At 32.7% G+C, this 21,166-nt stretch overlaps 1 protein-coding gene across 1 annotated transcript; it reads left to right on the top strand.

Annotated features, from left to right (window-relative positions):
• The first annotated feature begins 2,948 nt into the window (after positions 1-2,948).
• Positions 2,949-6,145, top strand: LOC102625353 (caffeic acid 3-O-methyltransferase-like). The gene is made up of 4 exons (XM_006477776.4): positions 2,949-3,361; positions 3,708-4,018; positions 5,667-5,731; positions 5,843-6,145. The coding sequence occupies exons 1-4, from the start codon at positions 2,949-2,951 to the stop codon at positions 6,143-6,145; spliced, it is 1,092 nt and encodes a 363-aa protein (XP_006477839.2).
• Positions 6,146-21,166: the final 15,021 nt, after the last annotated feature.

Raw genomic sequence — 21,166 nt, 5'->3', positions numbered from 1 at the left:
TTGTGTAGAGGAGTATTTCATGCTCTTTTTGCAGGTCTAGAGAACAACTCTCGATTTTATTAAGAAAAATAATATTTGACGACAAAAAAAATATTATCATAACAGAAATGATAGCACTTTAGTATAAATAGTATTGTTATTTTGGGTCAGTTTGGGTTAACTTTTGCTTTTGCTTCTACTTAAAAGTAAAAGATAAGGAAAAGCTCTAGCTTATTTTTGCTGTTTGGATGACCATAGTAAAAGAATTTTTTTTTTTTAATGAGAAGCTCTTTTTGAAGTGTTTGGATGACCATCTAAAAAAGACCTTTTAATCATTATAAAGTCATTAATACCCTTAAATATTTGAGTCTAACAAATACTTATCAAATTTAAAAATCAATGACAAACAAAATAATTATTTGATCAATCTAGTTAAACTTTTGCAAATTAAAGTACCGTTTTTCTTTATAAAAAAAGAAGAACAAAAATAACTAGATTAAGTTTGTAACATATGTGAATTAAAAATGAATAAGTATGAGGCGGTTAAGAATTTAGTAAAAGCAAAAGAATAAGCTGGAAACAGAGGAAACATATGCACGTGTAACGGAGAGTGAGAGAGAAGCTGCCAAACCGACCCAACTACAGACCCAAAAACCCGACCCGGAACCCGCGATCCTGACCCGGCCATATCTCCCATTTCCGGCCACCGTTTCGGCCGAGCTTGGTACCAATATGAAGCTTAGAAGCTGGCCGTCATTCCCTTGCCATCCTCGTCGCCGAAAACCAACCGGAACACCGGCGATCGAAGCTTGAAACCCACGACTGTTTCACTTTGCTCCGCCGGGATTTGCGCCGGTTTTGGGTGACACCACCGGTTGGATTTTGTTCCCCACGACTCCCTCTTCCATTTCCGACCATCCATAGGTACCGAGAGTCACTGTTTTGCCGCCGGTTGATTGTTGGAATTCACGGCTGCCGAGCTAGATTCCGGCGTCGTTGCCGCGCATTCGAGCTCACTGCCGTTACCATTGAACTCAGCGTGATTGGAACTTTAAGATTTGAGCTTCCTAGCCAGTGTTGGCCAAATTCCGGTGACCATTGATCGGCAAGGGCATTTTGGTAATTTCACACTATGAGGGCAATTTTGTAATTTCTGAGCCTGTGGATATTTTAGTAATTCCTAGAATTTAGTCGATACGCAAAATCATTAACCAAACATTTTAATAAAATACCAATGCGTGAATAAAATCCAGTTCGAGGAAATCATTAAATCAGAACATTTAAAATACTTATTTCACAAACATGCATTACTATCATAATTAACTATGAAAATAGGTTTTGTATATTCCACTCACAGTGACGGTGTTCACGGTCGGTTATCGTCCACGTCCGCGGACCAGTTCTTGCTCGCGGATCCTCCTAAATCAAGGAAATGACATAATTATTTTTCGTAAATTGGAATTATGACTAAAGTTTATGCAATAAACTCGAAACGAACATCTATCCATAATTGAAAACTCTTGTGTCCATAAAATTACTAAAATGCCCCTGAGTCCGTAGATCATTAACATGCTCTGAAATCGTAAATCACTGAATTACCCTCGGAATCGTAATTATTATACAATCCCAACGGGACGAGATAACCAAGATGTTCTAACAAAAACATTTATATCTTCTAACACCATCACGTGGCCAAGACTCAAAATATATTTACAGTCGTTGGGTCGGTCTGGTGTACCTGCAACCTCCTGGTGAGGGGGGGGGGAAAATATAATAAAAACGGGGTGAGTTTAAAACTCAGTGAGATTAGTGAGTGGAATATTGAATTGTATTAGGAGTGTTATATTCATATTTGTAAATTGGGAGTGATATATATATAAAGGAGACTCTGCCGAATTTTCGGCAGAATCTTTACTAATAGAATTTTTATCAAGTCCATTTGATGAGACTAGATAGACTCACTTGGGGGGGATTCGGGGCGGGTGGTTTCAAAGTTTATCTAAGCGTAAGTTCCCTAACAATATTTTCACAAACCACTCCCATTTCACTTGCTTCATTTTCATCAACATTACTGGTAGTTGATGATTCTTCATTTTCATCAACATTAATGTTAGTTAATGATTCTTTGTTCCAAGTCAACTTTATAAATTTACTTCAAAAAATAATTAAATAAAGCATAACCGAATGGACAAAGAATCAAAGCATGATATTTCCATATAATTCTATATAATCAAAGCAGGAGATTTCCGTATATATACACACACATTAAAAAATTAAAAATAAGATGCATATCAAAATATGAGATTACAAAAAAAATTCTTACTTGAAAGAAGATTGGTGTGGTGATTGTGCTCCTTTTTTTTTTTTGGGTTGAACAGTGAAGAGGCAGAACAAGAAAAATACGTAAGAAATAGAGTTTAAAGGTTTGGATATAGATGTAATATTTTTTTGTTCCTTTGTTAATTTAAGGTTAGTTTAGAAATTATGAAAAGTGTAATAAATGAGAAAATAGCTTCTCAAAAGGTATTTTGGGAAAAGTTAGAAATCCTAACTTCTCCCAAAAGAACATTTGAATTTAAAAAAGGACTTTTGGTTTGACACCCAAATAGCCCCAAAAGACATTTTTTTTTAAATTTTAAAAGTCAAAATTTTTTTTAATTAAACTAACCCAAATAGGCACAAATATATTACAATAATACTACAGCACGAATAATATCCTATTTTCTGTCTTCACGCTGTTTAAAATGATTGCTCTTTATGAATAAATAACGCCAGGTTTCACTTTGACTTGCCGAAACTTTGAATTTTAGCAGGGGCAAATACAAACAAACTAAAAGTAACCTTCTCTTAATGATATAAATAACTCCACTTATCTAGCTTACTACTGATCAGTGCCATTAGCCCTTTTCTAGCTTGCTACTCAGTGCCATTAGCCCTTTACTCGTTCTCATCTCTCTCTGAAAAACAAAATGGGTTCTGAAACTCAGATGACTCCAACCCAAATCTCAGATGAAGAAGCAAACCTCTTTGCCATGCAACTAACCAGTGCCTCAGTCTTGCCAATGGTTCTCAAATCAGCTATCGAGCTTGATCTTTTAGAGATCATTGCTAAAGCTGGCCCAGGTGCTTTCATGTCTCCAAAACAAATAGCTTCTCAGCTGCCCACGAAGAACCCAGATGCCCATATCATGCTTGATCGCATATTGCGTCTTTTGGCTAGCTACTCAGTTCTTAACTGCTCTGTGCACACTCTCCCAGGTGGCGGAGTTGAGAGGCTTTATGGCCTCGCACCCGTTTGCAAATTCCTTACCAAAAATGGTGATGGTGTTTCACTTTCCAACCTTTGTCTCATGAATCAAGACAATATTCTTATGGAGAGCTGGTAAGTGTCCGTCCTGTAATTTTATTCTTCTTTAATGTTACAAAAAAAAAATACAAATGAATTTTTTTCTTAAAAAAAAAATTCCAACCCACCAACTTTTCGCAAAAGTTCATATTATCAAGGTTTTTTTTTTTTCACGTAATAATACATTTGAAAACCACTTCATCAAGTGTCTGAGCTGGTTCATATAACTTATCTTAATTTATTTTAAAAAATAGGGAGATGGACAAAGCTTATTTGTCTATCCTGATTAAGACTAGGTTAAATAATTTTGATAAGCGATGATGCATTATTCATATCCAGATTAATATTAACTTCCCGGGAATTTTGATGTGGTTTGGTACAGGTACCACTTAAAAGACGCAGTACTTGAAGGTGGCATCCCTTTCAACATGGCCTACGGGATGACTTCATTCGAGTATTTTGGCAAAGATCAAAGATTCAACAAGATTTTCAACAATGGAATGTTTTCTCATTCTACCATTACCTTGAAGAAATTTCTTGAAAATTATAAAGGCTTTGAAGGCCTCAAGTCAGTTGTTGACGTTGGTGGTGGAATTGGTGCCTCACTTAACATGATTATCTCCAAGTATCCATCAATTAAAGGCATCAATTTCGATTTACCACACGTAATTCAAGATGGTCCAGCTTACCCGGGTGTGTGTGTATATATATATATATATCGATCGTTATTGTTTGCCTAATGTATAAATACAAATAGTCACCCAAACACTTTTTTTACTACTATACCCTTTGATTATGGCAAAACCTTTTATAATAAATGCAAATACAGTACAAAATAAAAATAATAAATAAAAACATATAAATACAGATAAAATATTAAAATAAATATAATTGATAAAATAACAAATATTATGCTATTGCCAGAATGTTCTGACAGATTTTTTGTTAATTATTAAATTTATCAATTAAAAAATTAACTTTAAAATTTATGCTCAGATAAACATGATATAATGAAATTAAAAAAAATGAATAAAATAGGTAATATAGATTTTGTAAGTTATTTTTAATGTTAAATACAATTATTTTAATATTTTAATCTATGATAAATATTTTATTAATTAATGTATATAAAAAAAGTTAATAATATTAACAAAATTTTAATGTTGAATATAACTTATAAAATTTATATTATTTATTTATTAGATTATTTTGATATTACATTTGTATTTGTTGTAAAATTTTATTTAAATTCAATTTTTGGATAATCAAAGGGTATAATCGTCAAAAAAGATTTTATATGACCATTTAAGCAAAATCATAAAGGTATAAATGACTCTTTCCCAAAAAAATATTTAGGGATATTGCCAATTTCCCCCTGCTATAATCGATATATATTAGTTACCCTCTATTATTTTTATACTAACCAATCATTCGCTCTCTCCCCCGACAATATAATTTTACAATATTACCCTTTTTGTCAAATACAATTTTGTTCATATTTATTATAAATTAAATAAATCTTATGAATGGAAATTAAAATAAAAAATTAATATTAAAAACAAGAAATCTATATTTTGATGTGAATAAAATGTTAATATTAAAATATTTTTTCTTTTTTATTTTATAAACATTTTCTTATAATAAATATTTTATAATATTTTAAAATTAAACGTAAAAAGTACAAGAAAATATTTTATTATTCATTTTATAATATTTTGTTATTATTTAAGTTTTCTTATAATAATTTTTATCATTTTATAATAATTTTCTTATATATTTATTATAATAATTTTTTTATAAAATAAAAAGTACAAAAAATATATTATTAATTTTTTGTTCACTTCAAAACATATATTTCTTGTTTTTGATACTTAATTTTTTTATTTTAATTTCCATTCATATGATTATTTAATATATAATAAATATGAATGAAAGTGTATTTGAAAATAAAGGTAATATAGTAAAATTATACTGTCAATGGATTATTGACTATTATAAAAACAACAGGGTTAACTAATATTTATTAATTACTGTAGGAAAAAATTGACTATCTTTTAAATATTTATAACCTTATAGAATTATTAGTGGTCTACCCAAAGTTTGATGACACTTCAATGATAAAATAACCATTTTATTTAGATTCCCTAGAAGTTTCTAACCGCATAAATGACAAAGTGAAAAATTAATTGATAAACTTTGCAAAACTTTGGCGGACAACTGATAATTTGAAAGGTTTTGAATAGTTTGGATCATGTGGATCAAATCTTGAGTCTACAATTGATATTTTCCAGATTCTATATCCTAAATTAATTGTTTTTGTCCATGGTTGAATTCGATGTAGGTATTGAGCATGTTGGTGGAGACATGTTTGTCAGTATTCCAAAAGCGGATGTCATTTTCATGAAGGTTATTAGTTTTTGCCATTCTCGGCCTCTCAGCAGGCTTTTAAGCTTATAACATCCTATTATCTTAATTTATTGATTAGAATCTTAATTAATTTTGTGCTGTTACTTACAGTGGATATGTCATAATTGGAGCGAAGAGGCTTGCGTGAAAATCTTGAAGAATTGCTACGAAGCACTTCCAGAAAATGGGAAAGTGATTGTTGCTGAATGTATTCTTCCAGTACTCCCAGACCCAAGCCTTGCTTCCAAACAAGTGATCCACATTGACTGCATTATGTTAGCTCATACTACAGGTGGGAGAGAGATGACTGAACAAGATTTCAAAACCTTGGCTAAGGCCGCTGGATTTCAAGGTTTCAAAGTTGTGTGCTCTGCTTTTAGCACTTACATTATGGAGTTTCTTAAAAAGCCTTGAGTCTTTGGTTTCTTTGTTGCACTTACGTTTCAAAATAATGTGGTTTTCCTATTTATGTATTTCTCTATCTACGTTACCGAACAATAAAAAGTTCATATTTGCTTTTGTTTAAATAAATAAATAATTTTTTATGTGGACGCGTTTTGTTTAGAAGAATACTTTTTTACTCTTATTATCATTTATCATAACCATAATTTAATCTCTCCTCATCCATGCCAGCAAGTTTCAAACTTCAGACCTTTTTATTTTTATTTTTATAAGAGATTCTACCATTTCAATTAGATGGCACACTAATTTAGAATAATACTAATTATTGTAACACAAAAAAATGAGATTACTACTTTCTCCGTAGAGAAATTTATATTTATTAATATTACCTACTAGTATTTTCGCAATGCCCCATTACCTCTTCAGATTATAATTTAATAATATAACTCTCATTTCCAAGTACACTTTTACCTTTGAGCATCATGACTTCAGAAGTTAGATTTAATTTGCTTAAATAGCCTAACCACCACATCATATTTTCATGTGTCACATTTTTTTATGCATACAACTTTACCAGTATCGGCTAAAATCTCGAATTAATAATGTTTCTAAGTCATTACATCACACTTTTGTATTTCATCACCTAGTTTTTCTGTATCAGTAAATGTAACGTAAATAGAATTCAATTTTTATAAGCTAACTAAAGCTAAGAGAGCTCTGGTACATTACTGAATTAAAATTAGTCGTGATTGACTTTTTGTTAAAGTACGTGTTGTTGCTTGATGAGTATATAATATATACATTTTTTATCTTTAATTATATAAATGTTAGTTATTATTATATGTTATTTTTAATTAATTAAATTATTTCATTAGATAGGAAAGTAATTGGAGATTGGGAAACCGAAAGTGGATAAAAGATCAATAAGTGGAAAGAATTGAAGAATTCAAGATTATGTTCCAAATAATCTTCCGCATGAGCTCAAAATAATTAAAGAAAATTTTATTCGGCAATTTGAAATGCATGTGAAGAAAATTTTATTCGGCAATTTGAAATGCATGTGCCAGACACTAAAAGAAGACATTATTAATTTGTCTTTTGCTTTTAAGTCAAACGAGTGGCTAGCTTTCAAATTTTAACAGGGAAATAATATAAAAACAATTTGGTGAGCGGGCATGGATATTTAGCTTATGACAGGCGGTTTCCTATCAATCATAATTTGAGACGATTCTAGCCAAGTTGCACATTATATAAAGGCAAGCCACGACCGCGTAAAGGGAGAGGAGGCATTCGGAGAGGAGGCGGGAGTGGCAGCAGCAGCAGTTCCGTTTCTCATGACTGATTTTATTTTATTTGTTGCTCTTTATTTAAGTATGTTAAACTAATTTTTTTATACTGACATTAAGGATGAAACCATATTCAATAAAATAATTTTTTTATTTAATTAATTTCCTACATATGTTTTTTAATATTTATGGTTCTTGTTTCACATGATTAGTTGAATATAATTAAAAAATTTCACCAATTTTGTCATGCATTATTGATTGTTAGGATTAGTATTTAACTAAATTTATGCTTGAATCTATAAATTATATATATGATTATTTTTATTATGTATCTTTCATTAAATTATTTACACAGAGTGCTTAGAAAAACTGTCTCTTTGTTATTCAATATGTTTAAATGGGATGCTTAGATATCATACTATTAAGCAGAAAAAGAACTTACACAAAATTAATTTTAATTGCGCTTAATTGTTATATCCATGAGATGACATAAATTGATTTCGAGTTATCACTTTAAAATTGGGGATTAATTAATAATTACTAATTGAATAGTGGTAGATTCTGAAACTTTGGTAATTTTTATCTTATTGAATTCTCCTTTGTTTTAATTACTTTCTTAGTTTAATTAGTTTAATTTCTCTTAAAACTCAATTTGCTCAACTAGGTTAGGATTAATATTAATTTTACATTTAAATTAGACATTTCAATTTATAACAATCTCTGTGGGTTCGATTTCGTTACCACTATTCTATTTCTAAATTCGTGAGCTTGCAAATATATTAAAATTTTACACAACATTGCTCAAACTAGAATATACAATGATTGCATGCTGATGTATTACACGATCGATAACCAAAAGATATTAAGTTAATCGTTTGAGAAAACAAGTGATGCTGCTTATTGAAGATTAATTAGATTAACGGTGTTTTGTAAAGTTTTCAATTAAATAGGTCCATTAAGTAAATAAGACAGGAAGCAGATGTAAGTCTTAGAAACGTAAAGACAGTGTGAAAGTTAGTTTCATGCCTGTAGAGTTTACTTTGTTGACCCACTGGACGAAATTATAAGTTGGTTGTTAGGACTCCTTATTAACAGATCTACGTTTGTTGTTCAACAATATAAATGTCTGTTCTAAGAAAATTCACGAGAGGACAGTTTTTCGGTTTATTTTATTTTACCATGTACAAAAGAAATTGACACACGTCACTTCGACATGTATAAAATTAATTACTTCCTCATGACTGTTATTGTTGTGTTTCTTGAGTTTTTCTCATCACTTGTGTTGATTCCTTTTTGTTTATGTGTAAACTTCATTGAATGTTAGTTTCTAAACATTAAATCAGGGGCGTCGATATGCCTTGAACTTGTTGCTAAAGGGGACTCTATCTGTTATAATTAACAAAATAATGCTGCCGCTGCGCTAATATATAGAGAGAGAAGCTGATCACCACTTTTGCTGCAGCTTAACCAAACCAATTATACTTTGGCCTGCATTTGTTGTATTTTTAAAAGTGCAACACGTCTATCTATCTTATCAATCACTAGAACCGTATAATTAATAAATAATCACATGTAAGGCGTAAGCAAACCATTCTAAATGGTCATGCTTTTCGCTTAACATCATACTGCCTAACACATTTTTTTCTTTTTCTTTTTTTAAATTTTTTTTCAGAAAACTTGAGATTCCATATGAGGGATGATGTATTCTAGAGACACGGTTTTAATAGCTAGAAAGGCCAAATAATATTTGAAATTCTTTGCTTTCAAGATAGGGCCGTGATCACCTCATGATTTACTTTTAAATTTTCACTCGAACGAATATAAAATTGACAATTAGTTTTATTAAAATAAATAAATTTGTATATGTTGTGTACGGAATGCGGAATCAAGTGCACCAAATAATCACAAGAAAAATAAAGTATACAAAATTTAACGTGATTCAGTAATATGCCTACGTCTAAGGGAACAAGAGAAAATAATTGTATCACTAACAATTATTAAAGTACAATATTTAAGTAAAGAAAACCTCACTTCCCATAACCCAAATACACCAGTACTCTTACACACTTAAAAGGAAAAACCTCTCAAATACACACTCTCTTAACAATTCTACAATTGAATTGTTACTCTCTTAAATGTTTTGGGATGCTTTGGCTCTCTGAATGAAGCTCTATTTATAGTTGAGCTTCACTGTAAAAAAATCTCAAAAGTAGTTGGCAAAAGTCCTGCAATTTGGCATCAAATTTAAAAAAACAAAAATGCATGCTTCTCTACCTTCAATTTTCCAATTTTTGTCAAGAAAAGCATGCAGATTCAATGCATTCAAAATCCAACATGTGAACCCCCTTTTTTACTTTTGACTTTTCAACAATTCTCCACCTCAGTGAAGATTTGTCTAAATCTGAGTCAACTATCAATGAATCATCATCCCAAAGTGGCTGCATCTCTGTGACTGCCTACGTACCCATAATTTGGGATCAAACTAACTGTAGTTCAAAAATTTTCCAAACTCAACACATTTGAAGGATTTGAATTAGGTTCTAGCAATGTTGAAACTTAACTCCAGAAATCACCTTTATCAACATATCTGATGGATTATCTTTGGTATCAATTTTTCTCAACAACACAACACCGCTCTCGATAACCTCCCTCACATAATGATATTTTACATTTATGTGCTTTATTCGAGCATGATATGTTTAGTTCTTTGCTAGGAATATCACACTTTGGTTACCATAGAAAACCTCAATGTTCTCCTGGATTACTCCCAAATCTCCTAACAAGCCTTTTAATTAAATAGCTTCCTTTACAGCCTCAGTTCCTGCCATGTGCTTTGCTTCCTTAGTAGAAAGAGTAATTGTCGACTGTAGAATTGACCTATAACTAATCGGACCTCCCCCCAATGTGAATACGTAGCCCGTTATTGATCTTCGCTGGCAAGGTCTCCAGCGAAATCAGAATCACAATACCCAACACATGATTGACCACAATCCTTCTTGAATAATCCTCCAACATCAACTGTCCCATACAAATATTGAAGAATCCACTTCATCGCAAACCAATGGTTTTTACGTAGATTATGCATGTATCGACTAACCATACTCACAACTTGAGATATATCAGGCCTTGTGCACACCATAGCATACATAAGACTACCCACAACACTAGCAGATGGAACACAAAACATGTAATCGAGCTCCTCTTGAGATGTAGGACATGAAGAAGAGCTTAATTTGAAATGAGGAGCTAGATGAGTAGAAATTGGTTTGGTTTTGTCATCTATGCCAAACCTTTCTAACACTTTCTTCAAATAAGACTTTTGAGTCAACCATATGCTTCCATTCTTTTTGTCTCTACGAATCTCCATCCCAAGTATTCTCTGTGCATCACCCAAGTCTTTCATCTTGAACTCAGAAGCTGACTGCTTCTTTAATCTTTCAATCTCACCTCCATTCTTCGAAGCCATAAGCATATAGTCGACATAAAGTAACAGATAGATGAAAGCTCTATCTTATAATCTTTTAAAGTAAACACAATGATCATGTTCAGTTCTGGTGAATTTCTGCCCTTGTATGAATTGATCAAATCTCTTATTTATACCACTGTCTTGGTGATTATTTCAATCTCTATAAAGATTTAATCAATCTGCACATATGATTCTCCTTTCCAGCAACTTTGAAACCACAAGGTTGAGTCATATAGATTTCCTCCTCTAAATCTCCATACAAGTACGCCGTCTTAACATCCAATTGAGCCAATTCTAACTCATATTTAGCTACTAAGGCAAGTAGGATACGAATGAAAGTATGCTTTACAACTGGAGAGAACACTTCATTATAGTCAATACCTTCCTTTTGAGCAAAACATTTTGCTATAAGCCTTGCCTTGTATCAAAGAGTTGTTTGATTTGGAGAACCTTACTTCTTGGTGTAGACCTATTTATTGCCAATAGCCATTTTTCCCTTAGGTAACTCCACAAGTTCCAGCTTATGCCATTAGTGTGTGCAAGCTTCCCAAAGGCTTATGTGAAGACATCCAAAAAGAAATTACAAGGTTCTGGTGGGAATCCAAGAAGGACAAGCACGGGATTCACTGGGCGAGGTGGGACAGCATGAGCAAAGCAAAGAGCAGAGGAGGGTTGGGGTTCAGAGACCTCACTAGCTTTTTTAATGGCAAGGTTGGAGATTAATTTGGTATCCCAATTCTTTAATGGCAAGGGTAATGAAAGCCAAATATTATAAAAACTCTACATTTTGGCATGCAAAGGTAAGCTCTAATCCCTATTTCATTTGGAGAAGCATCTTATGGGGAAGTCAAGTAATTAAGAAAGGGGCGAGATGAAGAATAGATGGGAAGAAAGTTCTAGTATACAAAGATAATTGGATCCCAAGACCAGTCATGTTCCAACCAATTTCTCCTGAAACTCTTCCTTATGAGACTTTAGTAGTTTAATTGATTGACTCGGAAAACATGTGGAGAGTTGACAAGTTAGAGAAACGGTTTATGGAAGAAGATATTGAAGTTATTCTTAAAATTATGCTACCAAGCGGGAACAAAGAAGATGAAGTGTTATGGAATTTTGACAAAAAAAAGGAGTACTCTGTAAAAAGTTGTTATCAGCTCGCTCTTAAACAAAACTTCCTCAATGAACCTAAAAGCTCAGATAGCAACTCTAGTCACTGGAAAATACCCTGGATGCTTGATTTACTTGAGAAAGTTAAAATATTCATGTGGAGAGCTTTAAAAAATATCCTGCCGACGGCTGAAAATCTTTGGAAGAGAAAGAGCTTGCAAGAACCGATCTGTCAAAGATGTAAGCACAAAGTAGAGTCAGTAAGCCATGCTCTGATAGAATGCAAAGCAGCAAGGAAGATTTGGGACCTAGCTCCATTAACTTTTCAGCCTTCAAGGGATCACAACCAAGATTTGTTCAGTGCTATCCAAGAAATGTGTTCCAGATCTTTGAAAGCAGAAGCAGAACTGATGGTAGTTTACTGCTGGGTGATGTGGTCTGCAAGAAATAAATTCATTTTTGAAGGGTAGAAATCTGACCCAAGAATATCAGAAGCAAAAGTTGAATTAGTTTTAAAGGCCTTCCAAAGAGTGAGGAAGCCAAGAACATCTTATGTAAACAAGGCCAGAGGAGATGATCAACAGAGATGGAAGCCTCTCCCTGAAAATGTATTGAAACTTAATATAGATGTAGCTGTGAATAACAAAGACCAGAAGACATGTTTGGGAGCAGTTATCAGAGGTGCAGATGGAAAGATTCTAGCTGTAGGAATTAAGCAAGCTCAATTAAGGGAGAGTGTCAGTTTTACAGAGGCAGAAGCAATCCTCTGGGGTCTGCAGGTGGCCAAGCAAGCAGCTATATGTAGTTTGATAGTAGAAACTGACTGTAAAGAAGTGGCTGAGCTTTTAAACAACACTAAGGGCAGTAGAATAAAGATTCACTAGATATTATCAGATATCCAAAGGGAAAAAAAGGAATTTTAGCATGTTCAATTTTCTTTTATCCTTAGAACTTGTAATGCTTATGCCTATACCTTAGCAAAGTTTGCTTTAAAGACTTCTTCTACTGATGTCTGGGTTGAAACATTTGCAGCAGAAGTGCATGATGTAATTAATTGTGTTGTTTTTATGGAATGAAAGGTTTACTTTCTATTAAAAAAAAAAAAACTCCATAAGTTCCCAAGTCTAGTTTTGATGAAGAGACTTCATTTTTTCTTCTATGACTAACTTCCATTGATCACTTTCACTATTGCATATAGCTTCATTGAAAGTGTTAGAGATTTCATCATCAATAATTGGAAGTGCATAGGCTACCACAATGTCTTTAGTAAGCCATCCAGATTTCTTTATCATTCTTTTGTTGCTATAATATCATTTTAATCTTTTACATCTTCAGTTGTTTCTTCCTCTTGTGGGACATCAACAACTTCTTCTTCTACTGGTATATATAGAGTTGTATCAAGCTCTACTCGCTGTAATGTCTCATCGGTTTTGTTCTCTACTTATTGAGAACTTGAAGCCTTCAACATAGAGGCTTTGTCAAAAGTGACATCTCTGTTATACACAAACTTTTTATCTTTAAGATCCCAAAGCTTGTAACCTTTAACTGCACCTTTAAATCCCACAAAAATAGCTTTTCTTGCACGAGGATCGAGCTTATCATTCTTTACATGATAATAAGGTAGACACCTAAACACATGAATGGAGTTATAATCTTGTGCACGCTTTCCAGACCACATTTCCATAGGAGTTTTACCTCTAATTATAGCAGAAGGCAACCGGTTTATTAAGTGACTTGCGTAACTCACAGCCTCAACCCAGAATGTTTTACCTAAACTAGCATTAGAGAACATACACTGTACTTTCTCTAATAAAGTACGATTTATAGTTTAGCCATATCGTTCTATTGCAGAGTATGTCTCATCGTAAAATTTCTTTCTATACACTCACTCAAGAATAATTACAAGAATGGATTAGAAGTATATTCACCCCCATTATCAGAACGTAATACTTTGATATTTCTGCCAGTTTGAGTCTCCACCAGTTTCTTCCATTTCACGAAAATCTCTAGAAGCTCATCTTTTGCTCGCATGGTGTACACCCACACACGTCTAGAGAAATCATTAACAAATGAAACAAAATAATGGCTTCTACTAATTAATACAGTCTTGGTTGGTCTCCATACTGTGAATATATTCAAGGATTTCACGAGTATCATGGTTAGTCGTACCAAACTTGACCATTGTTTTCTTGTCACCAACACAATGCTCACAAAATTTTAGTTTACAGGTGTTGGTACCTTTCAAAAGTCCATGCTTCATTAGAGTTTGCAGAGACTTTCTCCAGCATGTTCTAGTCGTATATGCTAAAGCTTGGTGGTGTCACTGTATGCCTCAGAAAAATTAGCTTCATCGGTTGTACCTCCCTTCAAATAGTAGAAATTGTGATGCCGAACCCCTTACTTAATTACCATAGCTCTATAAGTGAACTTCATTGTGCCATCTTCAATGGTAACCTTGTAGCCTTTAGCCTCTAAAGCATCTACATAAATTAGATTTTTCTTCAGAGCTAGAACATATCTGACTTCTTTCAGTTCTCTGACCATTCCGTTGAACATTTTGAGCTGAATTGTCCTATCCCCATTGTGTGATAAGGTTGATCATTCCCCATCATTACTGCACCGGATTCTAAATCATGGAAATCTGTAAACTATTCCCTTATGAGATACAAATGATAGGTTGCTCCGATATTAAGTATTCACTCGCTCGAATTAGCCACGTATGCTGCGGGTGTAATGCTTAGTGAATAGTTAGAGACTTCATCTTTATGTGCCATATTTGTAGCTACTGTTGCGTAAATTAGCAAGTGTACTAGTCGGCACAAGTAATATAATGAAGAGTAGAGTATCGTCCCACAGAAATTATATCTTATTAGTTACCGAAATTATTCTAACCCTAATTTATTTGAACAATCAAATAAGCGAATTTAGATTAAAATAAAATAAAATAAAATAAAATAATTAAAAATTAAATAAAGATGAAGGCAGTAATAGAAAATACCAAGAGATTAAAACACTAGGACATCTGATTTCACCATAACCAATCCAATTTAATCCTCCATCTATGCTATTAAAATTTACTACCCATGTTGACAGTGAATTTCCCTAATCCATTCAATATCCTCTCTCGAGTAATATTAAAAATACCTTCACACATTAACTCACTATATCTCTATGTGAATTTAAATATGCAAAGATTCATTAAGCTCTATGGAAATTCTTAGAAAAAACTGCACGAATCACGTTGGCATATCTCCGTCTTTCGTTCAATTCATGGCATCCATTACACAGAGCAAAAATACATAAATCTCCTCTCGGTCTCATTATGTATCCTCAAATCATTTAAATATTGGCCAGAAATTTAAAAGCATTAAGCACAATAATGAACACTCAACCATGGAATAATAAATTAAAAATAACATAAATTTATGGAATTAAATCTTCATAGTTAGGCTACATCGTAGCCCTAGTAAAATAAATTTGTTCATGGGAATATAAAGAGAATCCATTAATTTAATTTGGAACATTCAAGCAAGATAATAGAGAAGAGAGAAAGAAAAGAATTAATGTGTCTTCCTTCTGCTCTAAATTATTCCTGCTGCTCTCGGTTTTGTTTAAGACTTCCGGCTGCTACTCTATTATTTCTTTTCTCTTGGCTTCCAATTCTCTTTGTGCGGCTGCCTTCTTTTCCTTTTATAATGTTGTGGCTTCTTCCAAATCCTTAAATGAAAAGGATTTCAAAACAAAACAAATCCAGCCCACGAATCCTTTAATAAAAAGGATTTTTAAAACAAAACAATTCTAGCCACCTTTTAAGCCCATCCACGTGAATACCCTTTTCAAACAATGCCAAAATATTTGCTTCCTTTATTATATTGTAAGCTTGCCATTTAAATTGTCAAATGGGCTCCACGTAACTAGCTTGAAATTAAAAGCCAATTGACCTTTTCTTCTCTTCCTTTATTCTTCACGTGATTGCCTGCATGATGCTTAAATTCAATCTTCCTTAATTTGGCTTTGTATTTCTTTCCCTTTTACTTCCACAGTATTTCCATTATACTCCAATTTGTTTCCTCTTTAAGCTTCTTTTCTCATGAATATTCCCAATATTCCTACAATGACAAAATATAAAAATTAAGATAAAAATTAATATAATAAAATATAATTTAACATAAAATTAAGTTATGGAAGTATTAAAATAATAGATAAATTATGAGCACATCAGCTACTAGTTTCTTCCAATCTCTCTTTTGAGCCTTTAGACAATCTTCTTCCAATGACCTCTTTTATGACAAAAGGCACACTCATCTCGAGCTATATTTTTCCTTCTCGATTTGGATCGAGAATTCTTTCCACATCGCATCCTCTTTTTCTCCATCATCCTTTCTCTGGCTAATAAAGCTTCAAATGATGCTCTTTCTAAATGTTTATCATCATTATGAATTTCTAAATTGGTCAATGCTGTGTAAACATCCTTGAAGATGATTACGCTTTTCCCATATAATAAAATAGTCACAAAATGGCTATATTCTTTTGGAAGTGAGTGAGAGAATCATATCTTTGACTTTGTCCTTAATATCTTCATCAAAATTCTTTAAATTAGCAAGTAACTTTTCAAATCTTGAGACATGGTCGGGCATTGACATCCCGGGCTTCATTCGAAAGTCATATACTTGGCTTATTGTATGAAGGCGATTTTCAGGACTTTTTAGTGGGTACTTTTCTTCCAATGTACGCCACAAAGTCATCACACACTCCTCACCTTTCACCAGATATTTCACCTCCTTGGTCAAACAAGATATGATTTGACCACAGACTTTCTCGTTTATACGATCCCAAGTTTCTTCGTCATACAAGTTTTTTTATTTTTCAAAACAATATCGAGATTGATTTGAATAAGGGAATCTATAACTTCACGCTTCCATATGCCGAAGTTGATTTTCCCATCAAACTTTTCAACATCGATCTTCTGGCCTCTTATAACAGGTGCCAAAATGTGATGTGACAAGTCTCGCCTTTCACCTGAAGTATCTTTTGGAATAGTCTGGGTAGATCTCTCCCCACTCCTAGAAGTTTCACCTTCTACCATTTTCTCAATAAACTATTCCCACCTTAGAGATCAGTACGTATGAAAAAATGCACCAGGAAAGCTCCTAGGAAAGACCGGAGGGGTCACACCGGTCCCACTTAAGACCTAGTCTCCTTAGGCTCTTATCGCTTTTGTGACAAAACTTTCTTAAACATGCACAAATCTACATTATTAAACAAGCTACTGATCCTCCCAAGTACTGTGGGCTCCACTGTCTTCATGAACAATACCATACATGAATGGTACTGTATACAGAAATAGTACCGTATATGTGAACAGTACTGGCTACTCCAACTACAAACCGTCGGCTCTGATACTACTTGTGCGCGGAATGCGGAATCAAGCGCACCAAATAATCACAAGAAAAATAAAGGACAAAAAATTTAACGTGGTTCGGCAATATGCCTACGTCCACGGGAGAAAGAGAAAATAATTGTTTCACTAACAATTATTAGAGTATAATATTTGAGTAAAGAAAACCTCACTTGCCATAACCAAAATGCACCCAGTACTCTCACACAATTAAAAGGAAAAATCTCTCAAATACACACTCTCTAATTGCTCGCTCTCTTAACAATTCTACAATTGAATTGTTACTTTCTTAAATGTTTTGGGATGCTTTGGCTCTCTGAATGAAGCTCTATTTATAGTTGAGCTGAACTGTAAAAAAGTCTCAAAAGTAGTTGGCAAAAGTCCTGCATTTTGGCACCATATTGAAAAAACAAAAATGCATGCTTCTCTACCTTCAATTTTCCCATTTTTGTTAGAAAAAGCATGCAGATTCAATGTATTCAAAATTCAACATGTGAACTCCCTTTTTTACTTTTGTCTTTTCAATAGAATCTATAGATAATAAAATGCATGTGACGTGAAATCTATAAAAGCTCGAAAAAACTTCGATTAGAAAAATTTAATTTTAATTCGATAAGACAAACATAGAGGATGCAGATAATAGTAATTATTTTTTAAAGGAAAAACAACATCTACACCTGAAAGTTTGGGAAAATGATCACCAAGACCCCTAAGTTTTCAGAAAAATGGACGTCAAGACCTCCTTTTGATTATAATGCCCTTTCCTCTGTTATTTCAGAAAATTGACTCCAATGTTTATAATAAATGGAAATATGATATTAAAACAAATGTAAAAAAAAAATATATATATATTAAAATAATTTCAATATTTACAAATAGTCTAGTATTTTACAATCTATTAGTTATATTTTATTGTATTAAAGTAAATTTTATAAAATAGAAAATAATGTTAAAATAATTGTATTAAAATTTGAATTATTTTGAATATTATGTAAAATAATAATTTTAACATTATTAGTATGTGAGAATTTTTTATTTGAAAAATGTTTTTAAAGCAAATATTTATTTAAAATATCTACAATAGATACAAATATATTAAAATAAATATTATAGTTTACATATTTAAATATTATTAGTCTACTAGTAGATGACATTATTTAATTAATACTCTTATTTATTAAAAATTTTAAAGTCAATAAATTTTCAAGTAAATTTTTTAGTCACTATATTCAAAGGATATTATGGTAAAAAAAAGGTCTATGTGTCCCTTTTTTTAAAAAAAAAAACTTAAATATCTACATGGCCACTTCCCCAAACTTTGGGGGTGTAAATGTTCTTTTCCCCGATTGACACTTTCCCTTAATAATTTTTTAGTTATACCATTATAAATAATTTTGATCTACTTTAACAAGTAAGGCAAATTAAAACACTAGATGAATTAGTTAGATTTTTCTAAGTAATTAATCCTCAAATTACTGCTCACAAAAACTATTTTGGCGATTTTGTATGACTCACTATTTATATGATATTGTTTATAGCTACTGTTCGTACACACTGTATATAAATTGCTGTTCATAGTAAATGTTCATCGTAACTATCTGCGGCATTGTTTATATTATTGTTCATTCATCATGAATATATCAAATATGCCTGATTGTAAAAAGTAAAGCACATAAAGAAATTTTACGTGGTTCAGATCACTATCCTACATCTACAGGACTACACCCAGACAATAAACAATTCACTAAGTAATGAAAAGATTACATCTATTTGCTTCTTACACAATTTCAACACCCTCTTACTCTTACCGCCACCTCGTTGTATCTGACTTAGTCAACCTTGCTTAGTGAGCACCCCTCATCTTTAATTTTTGTTCGCTGTTTTCCTTGAGATCCCTCAATACAACAAATGACCTCTTCGTCATGAAGAGACCAAAGTAAATAAAAAGAATGTCTAATGAAAGAACTTAATACTATGAAGGCTTGATGAAGAAGACTAAAACATCATATGTGGCCAAATAGGATTTCTTCTTGTTCTTTGCATCAACTGCTTCTCTGATATAAAATATGATATGTTTTCTTCACCACTTCTGCAATATGTGAAATATTTATCTTTAATATAGGAACAATATCTCATCTAAACCCTAGTAGAGAAGTACTAGGATATACTTCATTAAGAGTCCAACATTCCATAAATACTTGATATATTTACCAATATTGTAGTAGTCATCTTTATTTGGAACTCTTTGATATGTAATCCTACTTACACACCAATTTCCTTCTTTATGTCTTCAAAACTATTCTCCAATATTCCACATAATCTAATCTAGTTAATTCTCAAGACTAGACAAATCTTTAATAAAAGGAAACAAATCCCTAATAAAAGGAATAAATAAATTACAATATTATTAAAACAGTGATGCCAATAATAAAATACCTAGCAACCATTTGCTTTAGGTAACTTTTATAATACCTCATAATCTATTTGAAGTAAAAATCTTAATAAATGAAAAAAATTGACTGTTTTATGTCTGGAACATATTTTCAATGAGATAGTGACTATGATTACCTCAAAACCTATGATCTTGTATGCGACAAAAGATAAGATTTTGTTGATTTTTATTAACTTAATTTTTTATCATCTGATGTTGCCCAAGCTTTTAGGTTATAATACCCATAGGATACCACAATCGACCATTTTAACGAAATATTTTTTTATCAATGTGTTGACAACGTATTACGGAAACTCGAAGGACAAAAGTGGTAAAACTCCAAAAATTATGGTGGGAAAGCGTCGATATCCCCTTTTTTTAATATTTAATTTACTATGGTTATATTTTACATTTTATATAAACAAAAGAAAAGCAAAAGAAATCTCTCCAATTTTCATGCGAACCAGATTCGAATCCTAAATAGATTATTTCAAATTTAACAAGTCTTATCCCGCAGCAAGATGCTGAGATTTCTAGCATTCCCGGGTTTATGATTTTTATATTATGGCCTCAACAAATACCAATTCTCTTAGTGTAATTGCATATGTTTTTTGCCCATTAAACCAAAAAGTGTTGTTTTTGGTAGATTTTGGACGCGTATATGAACGTCACAAAACCAAGCTAAGAATAATAAATTTATTTTTATTGGGGAGCGGGTGTTGAGGTTATGGGGCCCCAACAATTCTTCTATGCGCTTGTGGGTGTAACATCCTTCTGTGTAATTCCATTGAGGTTGCAGTAAGGTTACCTAGGGCGTAACTGCCCAGCCTATTGGCATAATTACAAATGTGTGCAGCCCCTCATGTCCATCCACCGCTTAGTGTGGGGCTCTGCGCTTCCATTGTATAAGGAAATAAAGTTGCACCTTGGCTATCAGCTTAAGCTTTTAGCCAAATGGTAAGCGCTTGATCTTAACAATTGGTATCAGAGCGAGGTCACAGGTTCAAGCCGCCACATAAGCAATTTTGTGGGGGGGGGGGGATTGTTGAGGTTATGGGGCCCCAACAATTCTTCTGTGCGCTTGTGTGTGTAACATCCTTTTGTGTAATTCCATTGATGTGGCAGTAAGGTTACCTAGGGCGTAACTGCCCGGCCTGTTGGCACAATTACAAATGTGTGTAGCCCCTCATATCCATCCACCGCTTAGTGTGGGGCTCTGCACTTCCATTGTATAAGGAAATAAAGTTACACCTTGGCTATCAGCTTAAGCTTTTAGCCTAATGGTAAGCGCTTGATCCTAACAATTGGTATCAGATTGAGGTCACAGGTTCAAGCCGCCACAGAA

This window comes from Citrus sinensis, chromosome 3 (assembly GCF_022201045.2).
Source record: "Citrus sinensis cultivar Valencia sweet orange chromosome 3, DVS_A1.0, whole genome shotgun sequence".
Classification (NCBI taxonomy): domain Eukaryota; kingdom Viridiplantae; phylum Streptophyta; class Magnoliopsida; order Sapindales; family Rutaceae; genus Citrus; species Citrus sinensis.
The sequence above is the reverse complement of the archived record's forward strand: the minus strand, read 5'-3'. Positions and strand labels throughout refer to the sequence as shown.